The sequence below is a fragment of the Pieris brassicae genome, chromosome 10 (assembly GCF_905147105.1).
Source record: "Pieris brassicae chromosome 10, ilPieBrab1.1, whole genome shotgun sequence".
Taxonomy (NCBI): domain Eukaryota; kingdom Metazoa; phylum Arthropoda; class Insecta; order Lepidoptera; family Pieridae; genus Pieris; species Pieris brassicae.
The window spans coordinates 12,200,900-12,221,938 of record NC_059674.1 but is presented as its reverse complement, the minus strand read 5'-3'; the positions used below and the strand labels follow the sequence as shown (position 1 = coordinate 12,221,938).

Genomic DNA, 21,039 nt, shown 5'->3' with positions numbered 1-21,039 from the left:
ATTATTTAAGCTTAGTTTCAAAATCTCTGAGTACAGAAGACAACGAACCATTCATTCTCAAATGTTCTGAAACTTTTTAGCAAAATATATAGAAACTCTAAAATAAAGCTTTTATTTACCATCGTCCAATAAAACGACGTGGTCAGGACCCGTTGGTGCTGTCATAATGTTAAATTCCTCTTCTAACGTTGGAAAAGGGGCATTCCATCTGCAAATGAATTCATAGCTTTTAATTTTTTATAGTAAAATGTACAATCTAAATATATCGATAGAACAAAATATCACACACTGTGCTTTATTTAGTTTTTTTAGTCAAAGCATTTATATGTATACAAACAAGTAAATTTACAAGCTTAAAAAGTTTTATTCTTCTTCACTACTACAGCAAAATTTAGTGCAATTTGTAAGTAAGACCCATACCTTGGTGGTGCTCTTGGTGGAGGTCGAGGTGCGTATAGCCCTAAGCCTCCCGGGGGCGAACTCCCGCCTCCTCCAGACACCACTGCCCCACCACCTAAAGACCCGTAGCTAAACACCTGCAATTTTTTTTACTTGTAGATATAGTAGTATTTTTCAGTTTTGGAGTGTTATCGAAATTTCCATATTCCATTGAACTTCGAGATGATGTAAGGGATGTAGTTGAATAGCTAGAAACTTTTGTCGGAATAGCGTACTCTTACTCCAGCCCAAAGGGAGGATCCTCGACCACTCTAACCACTGACTGGCCGGCCTAAGGGCAACAGTGGCTAAGGTCGAGATGATGTATTTATTATTGACGTCATCGCAGTGATTGTAGCCGTATAATAGTATCGTTACACTTGTATGATGCTGTGAGCCAATTTTACTTAAACAGGCAGACCCTGATATCAATGATCACTTATCAAAACTGGTCACTGAACTAGCATTGAGGATTACCTGTTGTGGCTGCGAGTGGAAGTGATTGAAGTGTGAGATAGGAGGATGGCAGTCCCGGTAGGGGTGTGGACTACGACGTCGTGGAGACCCATTTGGCGACCGCACCTCAGGAGATGATGGGGATCCCACTCCTACACCCCCCACACCTACTTCACTTGCTGGAAAGACATCCACACAAATTTAAATAAATGTATCGCAGAGAAATTATAAAAAAAAATTGTTTCAAGTAGATATCGCGCGCTTGTAGCTTGGTAATGTGAAGTATGACACAGATATTAACTTAAAAAATTGGATGAAAGCTGATACAATATGTAGATTGGCTCGTAAACACGTGGCAAGAATTTGGTTTGTTAGGGAAAAGACAACTTTATGAATATACTACTAAACATACCTGTAGATCTGATAATAGCAACTGGCCTTGCCATTGGTGGTAGCGGTGGTGGTGGTAACATGGAGCTGCTGAAATATGGTGGTTTTGGACTTCTGGATAAAGTATGAACCTGGAAGATAAATTTTAATATTTATGTTTTTGCGGACATTCTAAAAAAAAACTGTATTAATAAAAAAGAGTCACAAACATGTTGCGCGGAAGATTGTTGAACCAAGTCGAGCATTTTTTATATTTATTCCTTGACCTTTAGGGCGGTTTTTATGTAGTTAATAATAAAAATCAATTTTATTTAGTACTTAGAGGTTAGTCTTAGTCTCTATTATCTCTATAATATTAAGACATTGTCATTGCAGCAGGGGCAGCTAGTTTAAATTAACAATATTAATATTGTGAATAAACCTCACTGAACGTGACTTAGGTATATTTATTGACCATTTCTCTCGTTGGATCAGTTAACTTCAAAACCAAATCAGTCAAATTACTCAACTGAAATTCTCCTTCGACTCTTTAAAATGTTGTTTACGCTGTGACAAATTTTAACAGATGAGCAAAGATTTAAGATGAGGTGAGCATAAAATCGTGCAATTAGCTTGATTTATTATTTAAGACTTAGGGTTTAGTAGACAATGTTGCACACGTTATAAATTTTGAGAAAATGACAATTTTTGAAGAAAAGAAATATCCATTTCTGCACGGGGTTTTAATTTCCAACCTGTTTCAGCGCTACTAACTTGTAATTGCTGAACATCTGTAGGTGGTTCTTGGCAAACGAAAGTGACGAAGTCCCCTAGGGAATCCTGGGGTGTCCCATCATATTTGCCAGAGTGCTGGCTTGATAGACCCTCAGAAGCTGAAAGGCAAACATCTGTATTAAATGATAAGATACTTTGTAAAACCAATCAATAGGACCGATAAATTATAGTCTCAAGCCAAAAAAGTATCACTATTCCGTAATTTGCACTATATTTTCGAAACACTTTTTGAGGAATTTCTATCATATATATAATAAATATTTGTATTATAAAGCGTTAGATTAAACTCAAAATAATAAATCATTTAATTGAAAAAGAAGTTTAGTACGAATACAAAATAAAATCATGATAAATTTTACAGAAAAATCAAAGTTAATTATTGTTTAAATTTAAACTAACACTTACAAGTAGGATGTGTGTCAGTAGGAGGTGGTGCATGTTGGTAAAATATCGTATTAGAAGGCACCAGGGGCGCCTGCGCAGCACTGAGACCCGCCGAACTATGTGGGATGCCTGGAAATAATTTCCGTTTTATTACCTAGGTGGCACTTTGAACTATAAAGTTACTGTTATTAAAATAAATTTCACTTTTAGTTTTAAATATCACATATATATATATGGTTTTAACACCACATATTAATTTCGCTGACTATTGTGAGGGTATCATTGGGCGGTAACATTTTAGATTAAGTTTGGATATACAGTGAGCTTAAAGTTATATTTAGATTAGCTTTTAACAAATTAAAAATTGTAATTGGAACAAATAAAATAGATATATTTATGGTAATCATACAGATAACATAAACAAATATTACAACAAACAAAAGCCAAGCTTAAAATATAATGACTAAAATATATTATTAAAAGGAGTCCCTTTAGGCAAGCTTCCGAAGATACCGGCAGCGCCACCCTCACTTGAATAGCTAGACTATTTCTTTGTCCGAGTTAGCTGCCAGCTCTTCGGTCTCCTGTGATGTCGACTAACCTTTTTGCCATTCCCTCAAAAATAAGTTTATTAAGTAATAACTGATTCAACTATCCATAAACTCCAAACAAATCCGAAAAAAATTATCTATTCTCTATGTAATCAACACTAACTTAATATTAATAAACCTTTCTTTAAAATTCCCGCCTTATTCATAATAGTCACTTTCACTATGTTTAAAAAGCACTATTCTGCCGCTTTTCCGTTTCAAATGAATACTATTGTTACATACATGCGGGTGAATTACTGTTATATTAATAAGACTTTAATATATTTTTATTAATTATTTGATTACACATGTTTTTATATAAAATAAGAACCTATAATAAACGTTCGTTAACCTTTAACACGTCAACATTGACTTCTGATTCACAAAACACGCTATATTTAGTTGGACCAACGCGAGGTGCATACTAACGCGGATGGCTTGTCACTTAGTCTAAGATATGACAACAAAACTAATAATGTTTAGCGAATTATGAATTATTCATTTATCATTTAAAATTTATGTAATAATTTTAAAAGTGTATTGTACTTTTAACGGTAAGACTTGCTAATGACAATCTTACCCTTAAAAAAATAATGGCGCTATAACTCAGATTTCTGTTTCATGATCATTTGTAAATCTAATGGGCAAGTAGGTGATCAGCTTCCTGATACACACCGTCCACTTTTTGAGTCTAAGACGAGCCGCTTTCGTCAAAATGTTTTCCTTCACCGTTTAAGTGGATGTTAAATGAGCAAATAGAAAGAAAGTCCATTGGTTCATAGCCGGAGATCGAACCCACGACCTCAAGGATGAAAATCGCACGCTGAATCCACTAGACCAACACTGTTCTAATCTTACCATTATATTTACCGCAATTCAGCTTTGAATTACTCTATGACGATAGTTCAGTGTAGTAGATGTGTCAGTGGTCCGAACGCCGTACCTACTATTGGTAAAGCGTGCCATGTTAGGTACACGAATCAAAAATACAAGGATAAATTAATCAATGGAAATCTTACTTTAAAATATTAACATTTTTTTTAATACATTGTTAAACTTACAAAATCTTCTTTTACAAAAGTAAAAGTTAAAAATAGTATCAGTGTAAAACGTATATAATTTCAATAGCAAACTTCTACACTAGATCCATTGTTCCTATGATACAATTTAAATTAGATAATTATTATAACACTATATAGTCAAACTTAATAAAATCAAGGACAATAAAAAAGTATAAATGAATCAAAAACGCATACACAAATATCACAGCCCAAATGAAAGTACAAGGAAATGAGGAAGAGTTACCCATCGCAAGAAGAGTGAGATAAGGGAACAGTATTATGTTTAAAATTAATGAACGGTCACACGCCAAAAGGCGAACACAAACGTTCTTACATTATATATTTTTTGTGCAATCGTAACAAAAAAATATTTGTTATAATGTCGAACTATACAAATACGGGAATTGATCAAATAATTAAAAATCATAAAGCAAAATGCATATTAACTCACTAAAACACTGCCCAACAAGCATGGTTGAGGGAGTCCCTCGGTCACTGGGAGGCTCAAAGGCGGGCGGCGCCGGACTGTTGTAGCCGTAGTAGCTGGACTCCAGTTTAATGCCGCCGCCTGACCCACTGGGAGATTCTGAACCCGTCTCTTGTAGAATCGAGGCTGGAATTATGATAAAGATAAGCAAAAATACAGAAGAACATACTGTTTTGACACTTTATTGAAGAAAGTTTGATTATTAAAGATAATAAACATATTCATAGACCTCCTTTAATGTTAAATTTTATTATTGAATGTTTTAAGAGTGAAAACAATTATTCCTAAGAGTATTATTTATTTAAACGTAAAAAATAAATATTACCTTTTGAGAGCTTCCAAAGCTCCTTGGAGGAGAAGACGCCGGTCGCTAAAATGATATCGTTGCATATAACACCATTGTACGGATTGTGCGTGTAGCCTGAAAGCCACATCCCACACATTATCTATTAATGGCTTTAATTAAGGTATATTATCTATCTCATTTACACTAAACGATAGCTTCAGTATAAAACGGGATAGACATAGTTCTGTCCACATTGCTTTATCTTTCTTATCAATGTGCACTGTTTTTTGAAATTAAGTTATTATTTTAGATCAGCCAATAATAGTATAGGAAAATTCACTTCTAAGTTCTACTTAATTTTCTTTCAGGGAATTAAAATCTATCTATAGTTTAAGGGATAGTCAATATAGTTACTATTTGTCATTTCACCTAAATATAAATGTTGGACAGGAATGATATGTAAATTTACCAACGTAGGTTAACAAAACATACGAAGAGATACAATCGTTTTCAAATTTCTAAATCAGATAACACACCAATGTCTTTGCTTTTCAAAATTATTCATACAGAATTTTACATGCTACAAACTTATTGTAAATATTTAAATTAATGATGGATATACACAAAATTATGTGTATAATTATAGAATCAGTCTGTTCTACCAATCTGTTCTATGCAATAATTTGATAACTGGCAATAAATATAAGATTACAAAAAGCAATACAGTAAATAAATACTGTATGCAACGTTTTGATTTTCATCTGTTTTTATCTGCGTTAAAACAATTGACAGAAGGACAGGGAGGTGTATAGTGTAATAATAGTATTACCTCCTTATTAATATATTAAAACAGTTAAAACTGATTTAGATTTTTAAAATATAGATTAATAATAAATTTGCTACGTAATTTTTGGAAAGTCATCTAGACTTTATCGTTCGAAAAAATAAAATAAAAGTTTAGTCTGTAGCAGTACAAATGTAGTACGAGATTGACGTGCTACATATCTTTAGAAGAGCATAGACAAGAAGAAAGAGAAGGAACACCAACTACAGATAATTTGACCAAATTCAAACGTTAAGCATGAATGTGAGTGCAAGCCAATGGGATTAAAAAATGTGCCTAAATGTCTCTGTGCAAACACCAATTGTACTCGCTAAGGTCTGAGAATGGTTTTAAAATTCTACTTACAATCGTTAATCACTAGACACCTTTTTAATTAAACATAATAAAAGTCTTCATATAAACTAAATCCCTCCAATTACACTCCTTTCGTCACTTTCTATCAAATTGTGTTTATGCTGTGATGAACAGAGACGTACAAAGTTAGAGTAATTTAAAAGGAATTGCTGAATTTATTGAGTAAATGTTTTTTAACACTTATTACATAAAGCATCAACCAGAAAATCTTTATTTTCTGGACGTAAGCAGCAACGTAGGTATATTTATTTTTCCCGGAGATTCACTGTAATATTAACAGTGAAGTCTTAATGGTAAAAGATTCTCTAGCGATTAAGATTTGCAGATTAATATAAACTAAACTCGACGCATTTTAAAACCGATTCGTCGGGCAATAAATGTCTCTGACAGTAGGAATGTGCACGCTATGCAACCCGTCATCGATACTTAGCTGCGCACGCGGGGATTGATAATAATTAATAATAATAAATCATTGATAATTAACCTACCGGAAGATGGCACAGATGGGGAAGAATCGGATAAAGATTTTTGAAGAACTAAGAAATATTCCAGGAAAAGATAAAAACGGACCTCATCAAGGCCAGAGTACGTTCCTCTATGATTACGTAGAAACAAAAATTGTATGGTACTAATTAAAAATTGTTATTTACTTTACATAATTATAGCATATCGATCGTACCTATCCCGTTATTGATATGCACATCACTACACCTATCCGTAAGATCTGTAAGTGCGAGCGAATCGTTCAGATATATATGATTTGACCCGAAGCCTCAGTTCAATATGAGTCGAGTATAGTAAACTAAATTTGAACAAATATTTGTTTTTCTTCTTTTCAATAAGAAAAACGCCTTTCAAAGTCTTAATATAAGTTGCGCCGAATAGATTTCATGATTGAATACTAAGAACGCAACATAAAACGCATAATTATAAAATTAAAACAGTTGAATTAAAAATAATCATATAAAAACAAAAAAGTAGTGACGTTTTATGAACGAGCCAAGCTTAACTTGGTTCTAAGAGTAAGATTCAGAGACTTAGCCAAAAACGTATCACATTTGACACACGAGACTCACACTTAGCGGTGTCTAACCTAAAAATCTTACAGTTGTTGTTTAATTGAAACGAAAGAAATTGATATCATTGAGTCATCTCTAGTTCAATTGCACGCGACACGTACCGTCTCTCCTCTTAACCAATCACAATCAAGCGATAACCGCTATCGTCTTTTGTTTTACCACTTTTTAGGTTTGAAAGGGGCCTTAGGCCTTTTATTAGTATTGATTTCCCTTATATAATCTGTAATATTTTCTTTACATATAGTGTGACTATACCCATGTATATATGTCATTTAAACATCCCCTTGACACAGAAATAAATTAAATATCACCTTGGTAATCCAACTAAAATTGTCAATATATCGTTGGCATTGTTACTTTGACTATCATTTATTTATCGTATCTTTTTTTTTATTTAATACATTATCCGAACCTAAAAGTACAACAAGATGCACTGTCTACAAAGCTACACGTGCAAATAAAAAAAGCGTGCAAACACATTCTCAGTGACCGTAACGAGACACGACACGACACCGACACGACACCTTTACTTTTGAGTTACCTTTGCTCTTTGCCTCATGTTCATTCTCTTTGTCCCTAGGCGGGTTTGGCGATAAGGAACCGCTTAGGATATCTGAAACATTACCACTTTATAATATTTTAGATACAGTACCATTAACGATTCTAATATTAGTTTTTTGTTGTAGCTATAGAACCTTATTTACCCTGTGATGAAACATTTGTTTTAAATATATAGTTTTCAAATGAATGAAAAAAGCAATGAGAAAACCAGAATATGATGATTATATGTCTCTTAAGCTTTCACTAGCTATTACCGGATAATAAAGTTTTTAAATTTAACAAAACTAATCATATTGTTTTTTTATGGAACAGGAGGCCAATGAGCAGGCATGTCACTTAAAGTTAAGTGTTTACCGCCGCCCATGGACTCCCGCAACACCACGAGGTTTGGAAGTGCCGGCCTTTGAGGTAGTGGTACGCTCTTCTCTTGAAGGCCCCTAAGTAATAATATTTGTTTTATATAAGTGTAATGAAAGTATATATGATATGTTTTTGTTTTCATTTCCTTTTGAAATATATGAAAGTACTCCTTTGTAATTACTAAATACTTTTTCAGTATAACTAATTCAAAAATATTAAAAATATATTTAGTTACGACACGACGGTACGACACGTTACACGTGTATCTAATCTAAAAATAAATAAATCTTAAGTCAGAAAACGTGTGTTCTTCATTTTCGACCCCAATTGATATAAATTTACCAATAACCAGCATCAAAAATTTAAACATTTTATATGGTAGAAGATGAAGCGTTCAAAGACAATAGTTGAGCGATAGACCTGGCAGACCGTCGCTCCCATTACCATAGCTATTGATGAAGTTTGCAAGGTAGAGGTCCAGCTCCCTAACTGATACGTTGATGTGGTAAGGGTTCACACAGAGGCCTGGCTGCGTACATTCTGGATGTTTCTCCAATCTCTCACCATCTGTGCTTTCTAGTGGTATCGCTTTGAAAAGGATTACCATTACTAGGTCCAGCCGCCACACCTGGAAAGTAAGGTAAAACGTGTAAGATAGTAAAGGGTTAATACACATTCTTTATTGATACAAATACCACATATGTGGTTATTTTGACTACAGTTTAGTTAAATGCAACAACACACACAAACATATTTTTATTGACATTCATAAGTCACGTACATGAATTGTCGATTGATGGAAATTATATTTTTAAGCTTATTTTAAGTCAATTTTTAAATATTCGTAAGAAACAAAGTGTATCCGGCATCGATCAATATCTTAGTTTACATAGGTAAGTGATAAGTAAAGAAAGTTGCCATAATATAAAATATTTATTTATTCAAGAAGGAAACAAAACAGACACATCACCAATACAGGATATATAAAGAGAAATTTGGGTTATAATCAGATGTCGTTAAAATTTTGAAGGCAAGGTGCCTTTATGGCTTAGGCGAGTATTTGGACCATAGGTTTGACACCAATTGTAAATAACTTAACTTTGACATTATTTTGTTCTTATATAAGATATTAACATCAGCATACCTATTTATATGTGGCTGTTTGTGCAGATATTTGTTATCCATCTAATTGTACCACAATCTTGGCAAATAAGCGATTTATTATTATTAAAATTCTCTCAGGGATAAGAAAAGTTAACTTAGCTTACTAGTAGGAAGTAATCTTCGGTAGAGATGTATTTTAAACTAATAGACAAAAAGGAAACCTACCTTATCGGCTTGTCGTAAGCAGTCTATCCTCCTCATCTTTCCCTTCTGGTCTGGATTGGATAGGACGCAGACGGCTGGTCTTTTCCCCGTGATGCTGAGGACAAAGTCCTCTCGACAATCCTGAGTTATATCCTTGCGCAGCTTCCCTAATAATCTTGACGCCCATTTCTGTTTCACTTCTGCTTTCTCGTTCTGGAATTATGTTTTTATCGGATCACAAATAAGTTTCAGTAGAATGTTTAGGTACATTACGTATCACATTATCTAAGATGACATCCTGTACTAATTTCTACGAAAAGTAGTATGATTCATATACACACATGTGTATAAAATGGTGTGAAAAACGAACTTTCATTAAAAAATATATAATTAAACTATAATAAATCTATAAATGTCAATAATTTATCTATAAATAAACGAATCGTTTACTTAATTTAAATTCATTCGACTTCATTGAAACAACTTTAGCGATGTGTTTAAAAAAGGCTTCGAAACAGCGTTTGTAAAACCTTCATTCATTTTTTTAGAGGAATCTCGCCGTTGGTCTGTTTGAAGAGCCTTGACAACTCAGCTCTTTTTGTTTTGGCCAGTGTTTATGAATTTGACGTTACACTGCAAGTCCACCTGTGTCAAAAAACAGAATACGAGATCCAATTTTTATGTTTCAATTCTTAATCTTACCTTAAGTACAATAACTCCTAGTACAATAAGTCAAATTTACAAATCCCGTATCGTATCTGCTTTCGTTCCAACGTCCTCCTCACTTTGCACAAATGTATAAATAAGCTTCAAATTGCCAAGTTTATTTAGCCGTAATTAATTGTAGAATAAAATGACTTTGGAATATTTAATTTCTTCAAATAAAAATAGGGATATGAGGCTTCTTATTTCAGTTTAATTATAGTTTAATATAGAGTGGAGGAAGTTGTGAGGTGCAAGTCGGAGTACGACTGAAGAATTGTTTATTTATTATAGTTTACCCAATGAGAAGTACAATTTTCAAGAATTCTTGTTAGATCAATCATCATCAAGAGCCATATTTTTAAACGCCGTAAATGTGTGAAGGCCGTTGTTGTGAATTAGCCAGGACTAGTATATTCATATACATACATACGGGTTGTAGCTAGGTTCACCATAAAACCACCATACCTAGTGGTCGTGACTAGTCGGTTAACTCAAACATGTACGCAAGCTGCATAGCGTCCAAGACAGTGGCGTACCAATTGTATGTGGATACTAATAGGATAAATAAATATAACTTTGTCACGGGGGCCAATTTTTTGATGTACTATTTTAGATAAATTTTTGGTACCATCTGACGTATGTACTAAGTTGTCGAATAAATGTCGTGTTACAATGACCTTAATGATGATGAAAGGTACACTGGCACGGACCAAACTTTTTAATTTTCTGTTTATGAAGGTTAAGTATTGTAAATACCGTATATTTATGTGTTGGAAATAAATATCTGTATTTTTCATTCTATGAATACAAAACAAATATTAAATTTACAACTTTATTAAGAAATTATGACAAAACTAAATAAGCGTCTGAACGCACGCAGAAATATTTGAAAACCAATAAATATGTCAATCCTTTTTATTGCTGACATTGTTTGACATTTACAAAATCTAAAATACGCCATTTTCCGAATATTGTGGATATATGTTGTCGATTTAATGTTTTGTATAATACGTTCTTTAACAGATAGGGTCAAACCCATGAACATTTTGTATTGTAAAAAGTATTTTTATGTTTTATTTATGCGACAATATTCAGTATTTTAGTTTTAGTTATTCTGGGGGACGGGTCGGAGTCAAATACAATGAATGAAAAACCATGAAACCGGTCCAGCCGTTCTCGACTTGGAATTTTATATATTAAGATTATATAGTAGTCTGATGAAGCTGCCGATATATATTATATCTTTATTGGAAAGATAAACTTTCACCGCATTTACACTTGTAAAAGGATATGTTATTAGCTTATTTAATCTTACTTGCTATATGTATTAAAGTTCAACCATCTTTAATATTTTGACGTTTTATTTGACGTTAATGTTATTTTAAACTTTTCCCCATTATTTTAATTGTATTTCATTTATTAAATTTGTTGATGACGAGTCACACAAAATTAGTGAGTCTGAAGCGTATATATTTTGTAGTTACAATATTTTTCTCACTTTTAGTCATATTTAAGTAGAAATCAATATTTGAGTGTTTAAGTAAGGAAAATTAATGTAATGTTAAAAGTTATAATGAATTGATTAAAAAAATCTTCCTACTTAATACATAATGTGAAAATCGGTATCAATCTAAAGATCTTACTTTTACACACACCACATAATAAATAAACAATATAAAACATAACAATTTAAACACAATTTTTACCTTATAACTAAAGCACTGTACATAATACGTATACATATAAAACAACAAGGATATACATAATGTGAAAATCGATATCGGTCTAAAGACCGATTTACTTTTACACACAACACATAATAAAATCATATAAAAGTCTAAACATAATTTTTAATTTATAACTAAAACACTATACGTACTACGTATACAGATCATAATTGAAGGTCAATAATACAAAAACATCATAGGGTTTTCAAAAGAAATATTTACGAACTTATTAAATGAATGTTAAAACAGCCTATTATTTATTAACGAAATATCAAAATCCGCAACACGCCATACTGTCTCCGAATACCATAGGCGGGCAGACGCAATGCGCTAAGCTCTTCCCTTCTCATAAATCCGTGTAATTTATACAGTGACGTCACGTTACATAAGACCGAACATCCGAAATTTATAAATTATTTTATATGCACAGAGATAGACGAAACGACCCTACTTTATGTTTTTGTTTTTCTAGACACAAGCAAGGACTTGATTTTCTATAAAGTAAACTGTTTAATTTGAACAATTGCATTAGGACACCTAAGGTTGTACTGGTATATTTTTATTATAACACTTTTTGAGTAAAACTGCATTTACAAATTTTGTGTCTCAAAAGTGGCTGGTGTCTTCGACTTCGTCAAAGGATAATCAATATATATAAAAATGAATCCCTATTTCCCTTGGTCACGGCCACGGAAAATTAGAAAATTTAAGAATACTTAACCACCATATTAAGTAATCATGACTTTTGTTATGATAGCAATTTTTTTTAGTACATAGCGCTTTTACAATTGAAACTTTTGATGAGCATGAGAAGAAAAATTATTCGCTAATTGTTTGTGGCATTAATCTGGAAAATCCATGTTTTACACATTGCCAGTTATATGTCAGAATACCAATAAAACTATTTATATACGCGCCAGAAAAAAATAAATAAAGAATGTTGTATATCATAAAGCATTTTTAGTTAATTATACCAATTTGAAATCAATATTCATAGTTAAGACAGGACAACGTCTGTCGGGTCCGCTAGTACGAAATAAAGAGGTCTTCTCTATCGCTTAAATCCGATTAATCGCGCGTTAGTATCAATACGTCTATAGGCTATGTCAAAGCTTATTCGGAATTGATTGACTTAAAACTTACCTGTAACTCATACTTAGTATGCCGCTCCTCTTCGAGACTCATCCGTTTTTCGTGTTTTTTATAATATTTCCTCTTGGCCGCTTGCAAATTGAACCACGTGTATGAAAAGGACTTTACAAAAGGCATCAGGGCCTCTATGAACGGATGGAATTCGTCCTGTAACATTCAACACACATAAAATTCTCAAATCAATACAACAGTTTTATCTCCATATAAGTTCGGCTTAATGTTCTATTCTGTACAAAGAAAAACACGCTGAAAAGTCCACGATATTTCTGTGTTAAATAAAATATATCAAACCATTTTTTGCAACAACTGTTCTGCTTCTTTTCTTCATTAATTATCATTGTAATGTAACAATCGAAAATCAGTCATCATGCTATCTCGTTTCATATCTAATGAAAGTTAGTTCTAGAAAGGGATAACATGATTATGATTAATTAAACATTGAGATATTTACAACAAAAGCATTCATAACATAATCTTCCAAAGGCACGGAAAGTCGCATCCTTAGTGTCGGTTTTAATTAGATATCAGGTATAATCCAAAAGATCGTATATAATAAATATCATTAATATGTTACCTAGTCAATAACAGTATAATTAAGTATATTTTTTAACTTGTTAAACGATATATAAACCAACGGAATAAAACAAACAATTTAAAAACCGAATTAGGTCATCTAGACAGTGTAAAACCCGCCAATATTGACACATGTCACTGTCACCGATCAAGCATTCATCGCGCGCGGCGAACAAATGTTGTATTGTTGTGCTTTGAATCATAACTTAATATGCAAATGTGCCATCCTGATTTATCGCTAACCCTTTTTAGCATATTGGAATGTATTTGTTTTTATATTTTTTTCGAGACTCAAATTATAAGTGAATGTCAGCTGCCATCTTTTATTCATTGAGAGTTCGAAGAAACCGTTTGACGTTTCAGAGAATTTTTATTCGAATTCTGAAAAGTTGTTGGCCAACTGTCTATCGTCCGTCTACCTTTTATGGAGTGGGTTACCAAATCATGTAGCGGATATGAATAAACGCGGAAGGTCCCTTACTTAACACTGTTATTGAATTATCTTTTTTACCTACCAGCAACACCACTTATAACAGCTGTATTTCAAAATTAATGCCGCTCTGATATCACTTGGTGCTTTTCAAAGAAAACAGCTAAATATTTTTGATTGTATCTGCAAGAAGCAGCAGATGTTTCGAAGATCAGCAGAACTTACAAACCTAATCTTCTAAATTGCAAGTTCGCCATGGTATCTTAAAAAGAAACTAAAAATGGAAAAAATACGTGCGATCCACATGTATACAATAAAATTCCTCTCTACTACGATACGATCTAATAAAGAAACTATGAATGAAACCTGAAAAACACCGGTTATGTTTTCCATAAACAACGAACTAGTCAAAACATTAACTTGGCTAGCAACAGGGCGCGTAATGCCAGAACTGATTGCCAGGATTTCCACACGTGGGGGCTTCCCTGATCGCTTTGCCAAATATTTAATTTTGCCGTTCACCTAATGAATCATGGAGTTTAGCAAGGTTAAGTGCAAGAGGTCGCCGGCTAGAGCAGGATGGGTTTCAGATGGAAATAATGTAAAGATTCAACTGTTTTCTAGGCCAAATTATATGTTATGTATTGTAATTTAAACTATATATTATCTTTTTGTTTCATGGCATACATTGCAATAAAAAAACTAATATATAAAAATTATATTTTACCTTGTTTTTATAAGACTTTCTACATTAAAAAAATGTGATCTATTAGGTAGAATTACTTTAAATGATATATATATGATAATTATAAACGTTTATTAAAACCTAAACATAACAATCAAATATACAGCATTTCCAACCTACATAAGGCTAAGAACATTAAGAGGTAATAATAAAAATAATATGATAATTAAGTATCAACAAAACATATTGACAAATTAACTACTCTTAATGAATGAGATTAAGATTTACTCTTATTTATGCAAATTTTAAGGCTTTATCTTCCCAATTATGTGCAAAAGCAAGCCATCCACACTCCAGTCAAAACATTATCTTGGCTTACACCACAGACGCTGAAAACTCTGGCAAACCACCTTGGCAGGACCCTACCGCCACGTGGCGCATTCCTGGCAGAAATACACAAAAAACCTGCCAATTTACTACTGAGAATGAAATTAAGCCTATTGAGATACTAGGAAGGTCTAGTTCACTCAATATTCAAGGACGATATATGTTTTTGTTTTTTTGTTTATTCAAAGAACAAGTAGTATATTTAAAATTTCAAGGTGAATTTACATTAATTAGTCACAAGGCTTATTATAAAACAATTCTAACCAGATAGAAATATGTTGATGTCAGATTTAAAAGTAAAGTACTTTTTGTTGCAATTTTTTATGTCATGAAACACAAAGATATGATTTAAATTGTAATACATAAAAATACCATACCATAATAGTTGAGAAAGTAGAAATAAAGGTTAGGAATTAATATATTCCATTTTTTATTGCAATCTATGCAATGAAACAAAAATATAATATATAGTTTAAATTACAATACATAAACATAACATAACATAAATATCTTCAACACCGCTCAACCCCATCTATACTTCGAAAAATAGTTAGTAAAAAAACTACCCTGATAGGAAAAACAGAAAAGATTTAATTGTTTCGACAAAATGAACTTTACTACTGAACCTTTTTTAATAATTAATTCACATATATAAAGAGATTTCAGATAGACTACATATACGATCACATGATGCTCTGCATCAATAAAAAAAGTTGCATGAACGGGGAAAATTATTTTATTCCCAGTTTGTTTCGTTGAACGCGCTATGTAGATATCAATCTCAGGAACTACGGGTTGAAACTTTTTTTTAAAATCCCGAATGAAGAATAAATATATTACGACCAAGTTTGAAAAATGCAGTCCACAGCTAAAATAAGAAATGCCATAATTTTATTTTCGGTGACATGTAACAAGGATTTTTTTTAATTTTCTTAACACATTTAAACCCATGCTATTTTTATATAGATTTCCTAAAATGGGGGACTATATCACTACCAAGATCGGATCAGCATTATAAGAACATTTTATAAAATTGCTTAGGTGGTATAACTGTTGCCGCATAAAGTTTAAAATTTTGAACAACACGTGCGGCTAACAAGCTTCTATGAAGTTAATAATTAATAGTTAGTAAAGTTAATAAAATAATGACAAGTATTTTCATAATTAGTATAGTTATGATTATGACAACGAACTCGCTTGGCTATCTTTTATGGACTCATCGTTCATTAACGCTTGTGATAGTTATTTCCAAATAACTGTCGAAATAACCCTGTCAACCAAAATGACGTTCTAAATAATACAACTAGTTCAGAATATAACAGTAAGAAAATAAAACGAGCATAATCTAAAAATAAAATTACCGGAGCAAACGCGCAACCGCCATGTTGAAGACACGAAAAAGCGCGCGAAATAGAAAATACAAAATGGCGTCGTAAAACTATCAAAGCTCGCGATAAGGCGCGAATATTTGGCATATATGAGAGAAATGCTGAATAGTAAGATTGCTGGCAAGCTAGATCGCTAGAGTTTACTCTGATGCTGATGATATCACTGGGTTTCATGTGTTCTAAATTTACTTCCTATTTTATGAAGACAATAGCTGAATTTGCGATCTTTGTGTGTCGATCAGTTGCTCACTAAACCATTTTTTTTAAACCTAAGTACACATGTCATGTAAGTATAGAGTCACTAATATTTTTTTTTTAATAAATAAATTTTAAATTATAAAATATAAAAGGTAAAATAATAACAAATTTGGTTTTAGGGTTGATATATGTAAGTTATTTAAGTTTATATAATATTATCTGCCTAGATTTTGGGTCGCTATCAGAACTTTAATGGCGATAGCCTATGGAGTTTATTTCGTCATAAAATTGACTTAAAAGTAAAACCAATGTTTATAAACGTATGCCGAGCCGATCAAAACAAACTATTAGATATACTTCCAAAACACGACTCCTGCCAAACTGGAGAGCATTCACCCGAAGATTTTGGCGCCAAATCACTCGTCAACGATTCATAATTTTTTATCTGTATTCCGCGATTTATTTTATAGACATTGGCGCTTGTTCATCGGGGATACCCATCTGGACTTGGCCGTGGCACCGGTTGGCTACCTATTTGGGTCGTAACGTCACGCCGGAGGTCGCCAAAAACATAGACAACGCGGAAAGTTGCTATGTGAAAAAATACGGCAGCCATCTTGACACGAGCCGTTTTGGCGCGCAACAAGTGAACGCATACGTTTAGCTGTGCACGTAATTCCACAATAAATATCCATTGTTGTAAACTGAATGCAGAATTTGATTATATGCATTTAGGTAGTTAACCTGGACGAGCCTGGAATATTTAGCTGTGCGTTTTGAGGAATTTCTCCTTATTGAAACTCCTTCGTTCTCTCAAACATAATTTTCCTTAAAACGACAAGAAATATCTACCGTTCCTTGACAATAAACCGCAGATTATTTAGTGAAAGTGATATTTAGATTTCTAAATACGTATCTATTTTTAAAATATATTTCAATTATTCACATGTTTATTGCCATGTTCATGTTGTCCAAATATATTAAATCGCTTCAATTATGGAGCTACGCTTATTATCACTAAACTTTTGGTGAAACACGACAACACCGGGTTTGTTTGAATTTTTTTTACTCTTTTTAATTTCTCATAAAACGTAGGTATTTCAAAATTTCGATTGGTCGTACAGAACTCGAAAGAATAATTCATTTGGATCGTAAAGTTTGTCATGTATATCAGGGATAACCCATCAAAGAAAACTGTTTTAGACGTCGTAAACCTCCATAGGACACAGTTATTTTTTTAACGCTTGTTTATTATCTCAGCTTTCTTTTTAAACGAGCAAATACATATGAACCTACTAGGTTTTTATAGCTTATATATTAGAAGAATAAAAAGGCGGCATTTTGTTTTTAACTAAAGACGCGAGCTCATCTAGGAGACGCGGAGTTTCACCCCTTCGTTGGTGGAGGAGTGGAACTCCTTGCCCCCTTTATTTCCTAGACAGTATAATATAGGTGCTTAAAGAGACATGTCCTGGACAGGTTTGCCATCCAATAGGCCATATCTCATCAGGGAATGTAGCCTAACGTCTGTCCATTTCTGTATATAAAAAAGACAAATCAAAACTATTTTTGGTGATTTATACAGTGAAAGAATACTTTAACTTGACAAAAACAACATCACCTAAACAATGATTTATACAATGTATAATTATTATTTACAAAGCAATTAATATTTAACGGCTCTATACTTTAATAATGCAAGCGTAAATAGCCTAGTATATTTACGCTGCCATTGACTTAAAATTCTGAATGAAAAAACTAGTACAAAACTGTTCAAATATTTACACTAAAATCTCCAACTAGAATCAAATGTATCGTTTGATAGTGATTCCACAGTGATACTTTGACGTATTTATAACGCATTCACGAGCTGAAGCACTGAAACAGCTGAACCGTTTGCTGAAATAGAAAATAGTTTCAAGAACTAAATAATCGGCGCGTTTGTTAGCGGACTTTGAAGAACCTAAATGATTCCCGCGATTTCGTTGGCATATAGTTAAAAGAAATGAATGTTTACTACAAATCAAGTTAATGTAATCTAAATGTAGGGAAGTAAATTGTAGCGAACTTTTTTTTACTTCCACTCGTAATTCATAAGCTATATATTGTATTGTATCGTATTGCTATAAAAACGATAACTTTAATGTTAAAATGCTTTTTTAATTACTTTTTTAATGATAAAATGCTTTACAATTGTAAAGAAAATTATATAAAACATTGTAAATGTTTAATGTTTGCCAAACGACGTGTTACTAGGAAACTTATGAAAAAGCTATGCATACGCTGTCGCTTCCACATATAAAACCGCCATCAAAATCGCCATAACTAGCACCCCATCGTGCACTCAAACCGACCTTCCTCGATAGCACCAGAGAGTGTTCAGCCCATACTAATGCAACGCTCAATATTATTTCAGACATACGGATACTCGTATATGAAGACAGATCTCTATATTTTACAATTTAAACATTTATATGAGAAGTATATTATATAAATAGGCTATAGTCATGATATATGACGTATACACGCGTTCATGTAAATGTAGAATCACATATTTAATTAGTTTTTCAGGATTACAATTCGAATTACACAAGTACGAAAACCTAACCAAATGTTGACGCTTAATGTCTTTCATTTCAGTTGTTAGTAAAACATATTATTTTAGAAGTAAACGAATATTTAGGAAGACGTTATTTAATCGAGCTTAAGACTTTACTAAGCTACAAGTTACAATAAGGGACCACTGCACCCGGATGCGGCAGAGTTATGCGCGGTACCTACTACGAATAAACACTGCAGTCAGAGGAATTCTAATTCACTTTATGTGTTTTAATGGCGCGCTTCTTAGACCTCTAATGCGATTTTATCATGCATTTTCTTGTGCTTTTCACGTCTTTTTATTATCCGTATTACGATACCACTAATCACACAGGCACACTGGTGCACTCACGTGACGTGTATAGTACAGAGTTAAAAATATTTTAATTGAAAAAACACCAAAAAAGTTAGGTAATTTACTATTAAATTTATTATGAAAGAGCTGGAAACCCAAATCTTTACATAATTTTTAAGTTTAAACATTAACACAAGTTTAAAGGTAAACAAGTACACTTATGAACGCGAGAAAAGAAGGTAAATTAATTGTAAATATATTATTTATATCGAATAAAAACATTTAATCACGAATGAACCAAGGAATTCAAAATATTGGCAATTGGCGACCAATCCTCGTTTTAACTCCCAATAAATCTCTCATGAAAAATCTATAAAGTATGATTGTTTCATCAAGCGGCATGTTTTATAATTAACGATGGCTTTATGAGATTTTTTCGGTTCAAAGATACTGTATTTTTCAAAGAATTACATTTGAAAGAAAACAATTATTTTACCGGATTAAAGCTATTTGTATTATTATAAACTTATAATGTCACCGTAACCACGCACGCTGTAAAGCACGCGAAACGTCGGAATTTTTTTAAATTAAAATTATGTAAAATAATTATAAGTTTATAATAATACAAGTAACTTTAATCAGGTTAAATAATTGTTTTCTTTCAATATATAAAAGCTATGTTAACCAAAGACAATACTAGAATTACATTTACTTATTACGTAGTTTAAAGCTCTTCCTCTGAAAATATTAAAATATAAACTATGTAACTTCGTGTAAAATTTATCCGCTAAAGTAAAGAAACTAAAATAAAAATATGTACGTATACAATATTTTTTACCAAAGTGTGAGTCTTGTCATCCTATTATTTTATATATGCATAAAATTACATCTAGAAACTCATTTTGGACAATGTGTAGTAAAAAAATATTGTAATTACTCAATTAATAAAACGCAGATAATATACGTCTGTTATCTGCGTTAATATGTTCATAGTAATGAATGTTAAACTTAAGCAAGAACCGTCCTTTAAGCTTACATCGGCATTTTACATCGTCACGTTTGAGTACAAAACAATAAATCTGTATGAATCTGTTTTATGATCATTTATCAAGAAGGTGATCAGCCTCCTATATGCCTGAGAAATGACGTCGATGTTTAATGCGCACATATAGAGTCCATTGGTGCACAACCGGGGATCGAACATTTGACCTCAGGGATGAGAGTCGCACGCTGAAGCCATTAGGCCAACACTACTCTCACTCACTTCACAAAAAAAAATATACAATCTCAATCCATCCATAAAACGTACCCCCGGAAGCTTAAAAATGCGTCATCCATAAAAGCCCTGAAGATCTCTAGTTACCGCTAGGGATGAAATCAAAATCACTAAGTGCATCTTGTTTGTATTCCTCAAACATAACACAAGGTGAGCTCCGGACATTGCACTGCCCACAATTATTTGCAAATAAACTAAATTAAATTCTAATCACGGAGCTATTTTTTTACAATGGCTTGTAGTTTTAGGGTTA

The 21,039-nt window shown here is 32.6% G+C and overlaps 1 protein-coding gene across 5 annotated transcripts in view; it reads right to left on the bottom strand.

Annotated features, from left to right (window-relative positions):
- Positions 1-21,039, bottom strand: part of LOC123715251 (nuclear factor 1 B-type) — a 39,312-nt gene that overhangs the window by 5,168 nt on the left and 13,105 nt on the right. For 2 of the 5 annotated variants that reach the window (XM_045670193.1, XM_045670195.1), the window contains exons 2-13: positions 12,948-13,103; positions 9,394-9,585; positions 8,509-8,692; positions 7,685-7,756; positions 4,906-5,001; positions 4,545-4,706; positions 2,464-2,571; positions 2,038-2,171; positions 1,307-1,415; positions 916-1,073; positions 421-536; positions 120-208 (exon numbers count right to left, since the gene is read on the bottom strand). In XM_045670193.1, the coding sequence (XP_045526149.1) occupies positions 120-208; positions 421-536; positions 916-1,073; positions 1,307-1,415; positions 2,038-2,171; positions 2,464-2,571; positions 4,545-4,706; positions 4,906-5,001; positions 7,685-7,756; positions 8,509-8,692; positions 9,394-9,585; positions 12,948-13,103 (1,576 nt within the window). The remainder of the gene's footprint in view (positions 1-119; positions 209-420; positions 537-915; positions 1,074-1,306; positions 1,416-2,037; positions 2,172-2,463; positions 2,572-4,544; positions 4,707-4,905; positions 5,002-7,684; positions 7,757-8,508; positions 8,693-9,393; positions 9,586-12,947; positions 13,104-21,039) is intronic. The other 3 variants (XM_045670194.1, XM_045670196.1, XM_045670197.1) reach the window with 2 other exon arrangements.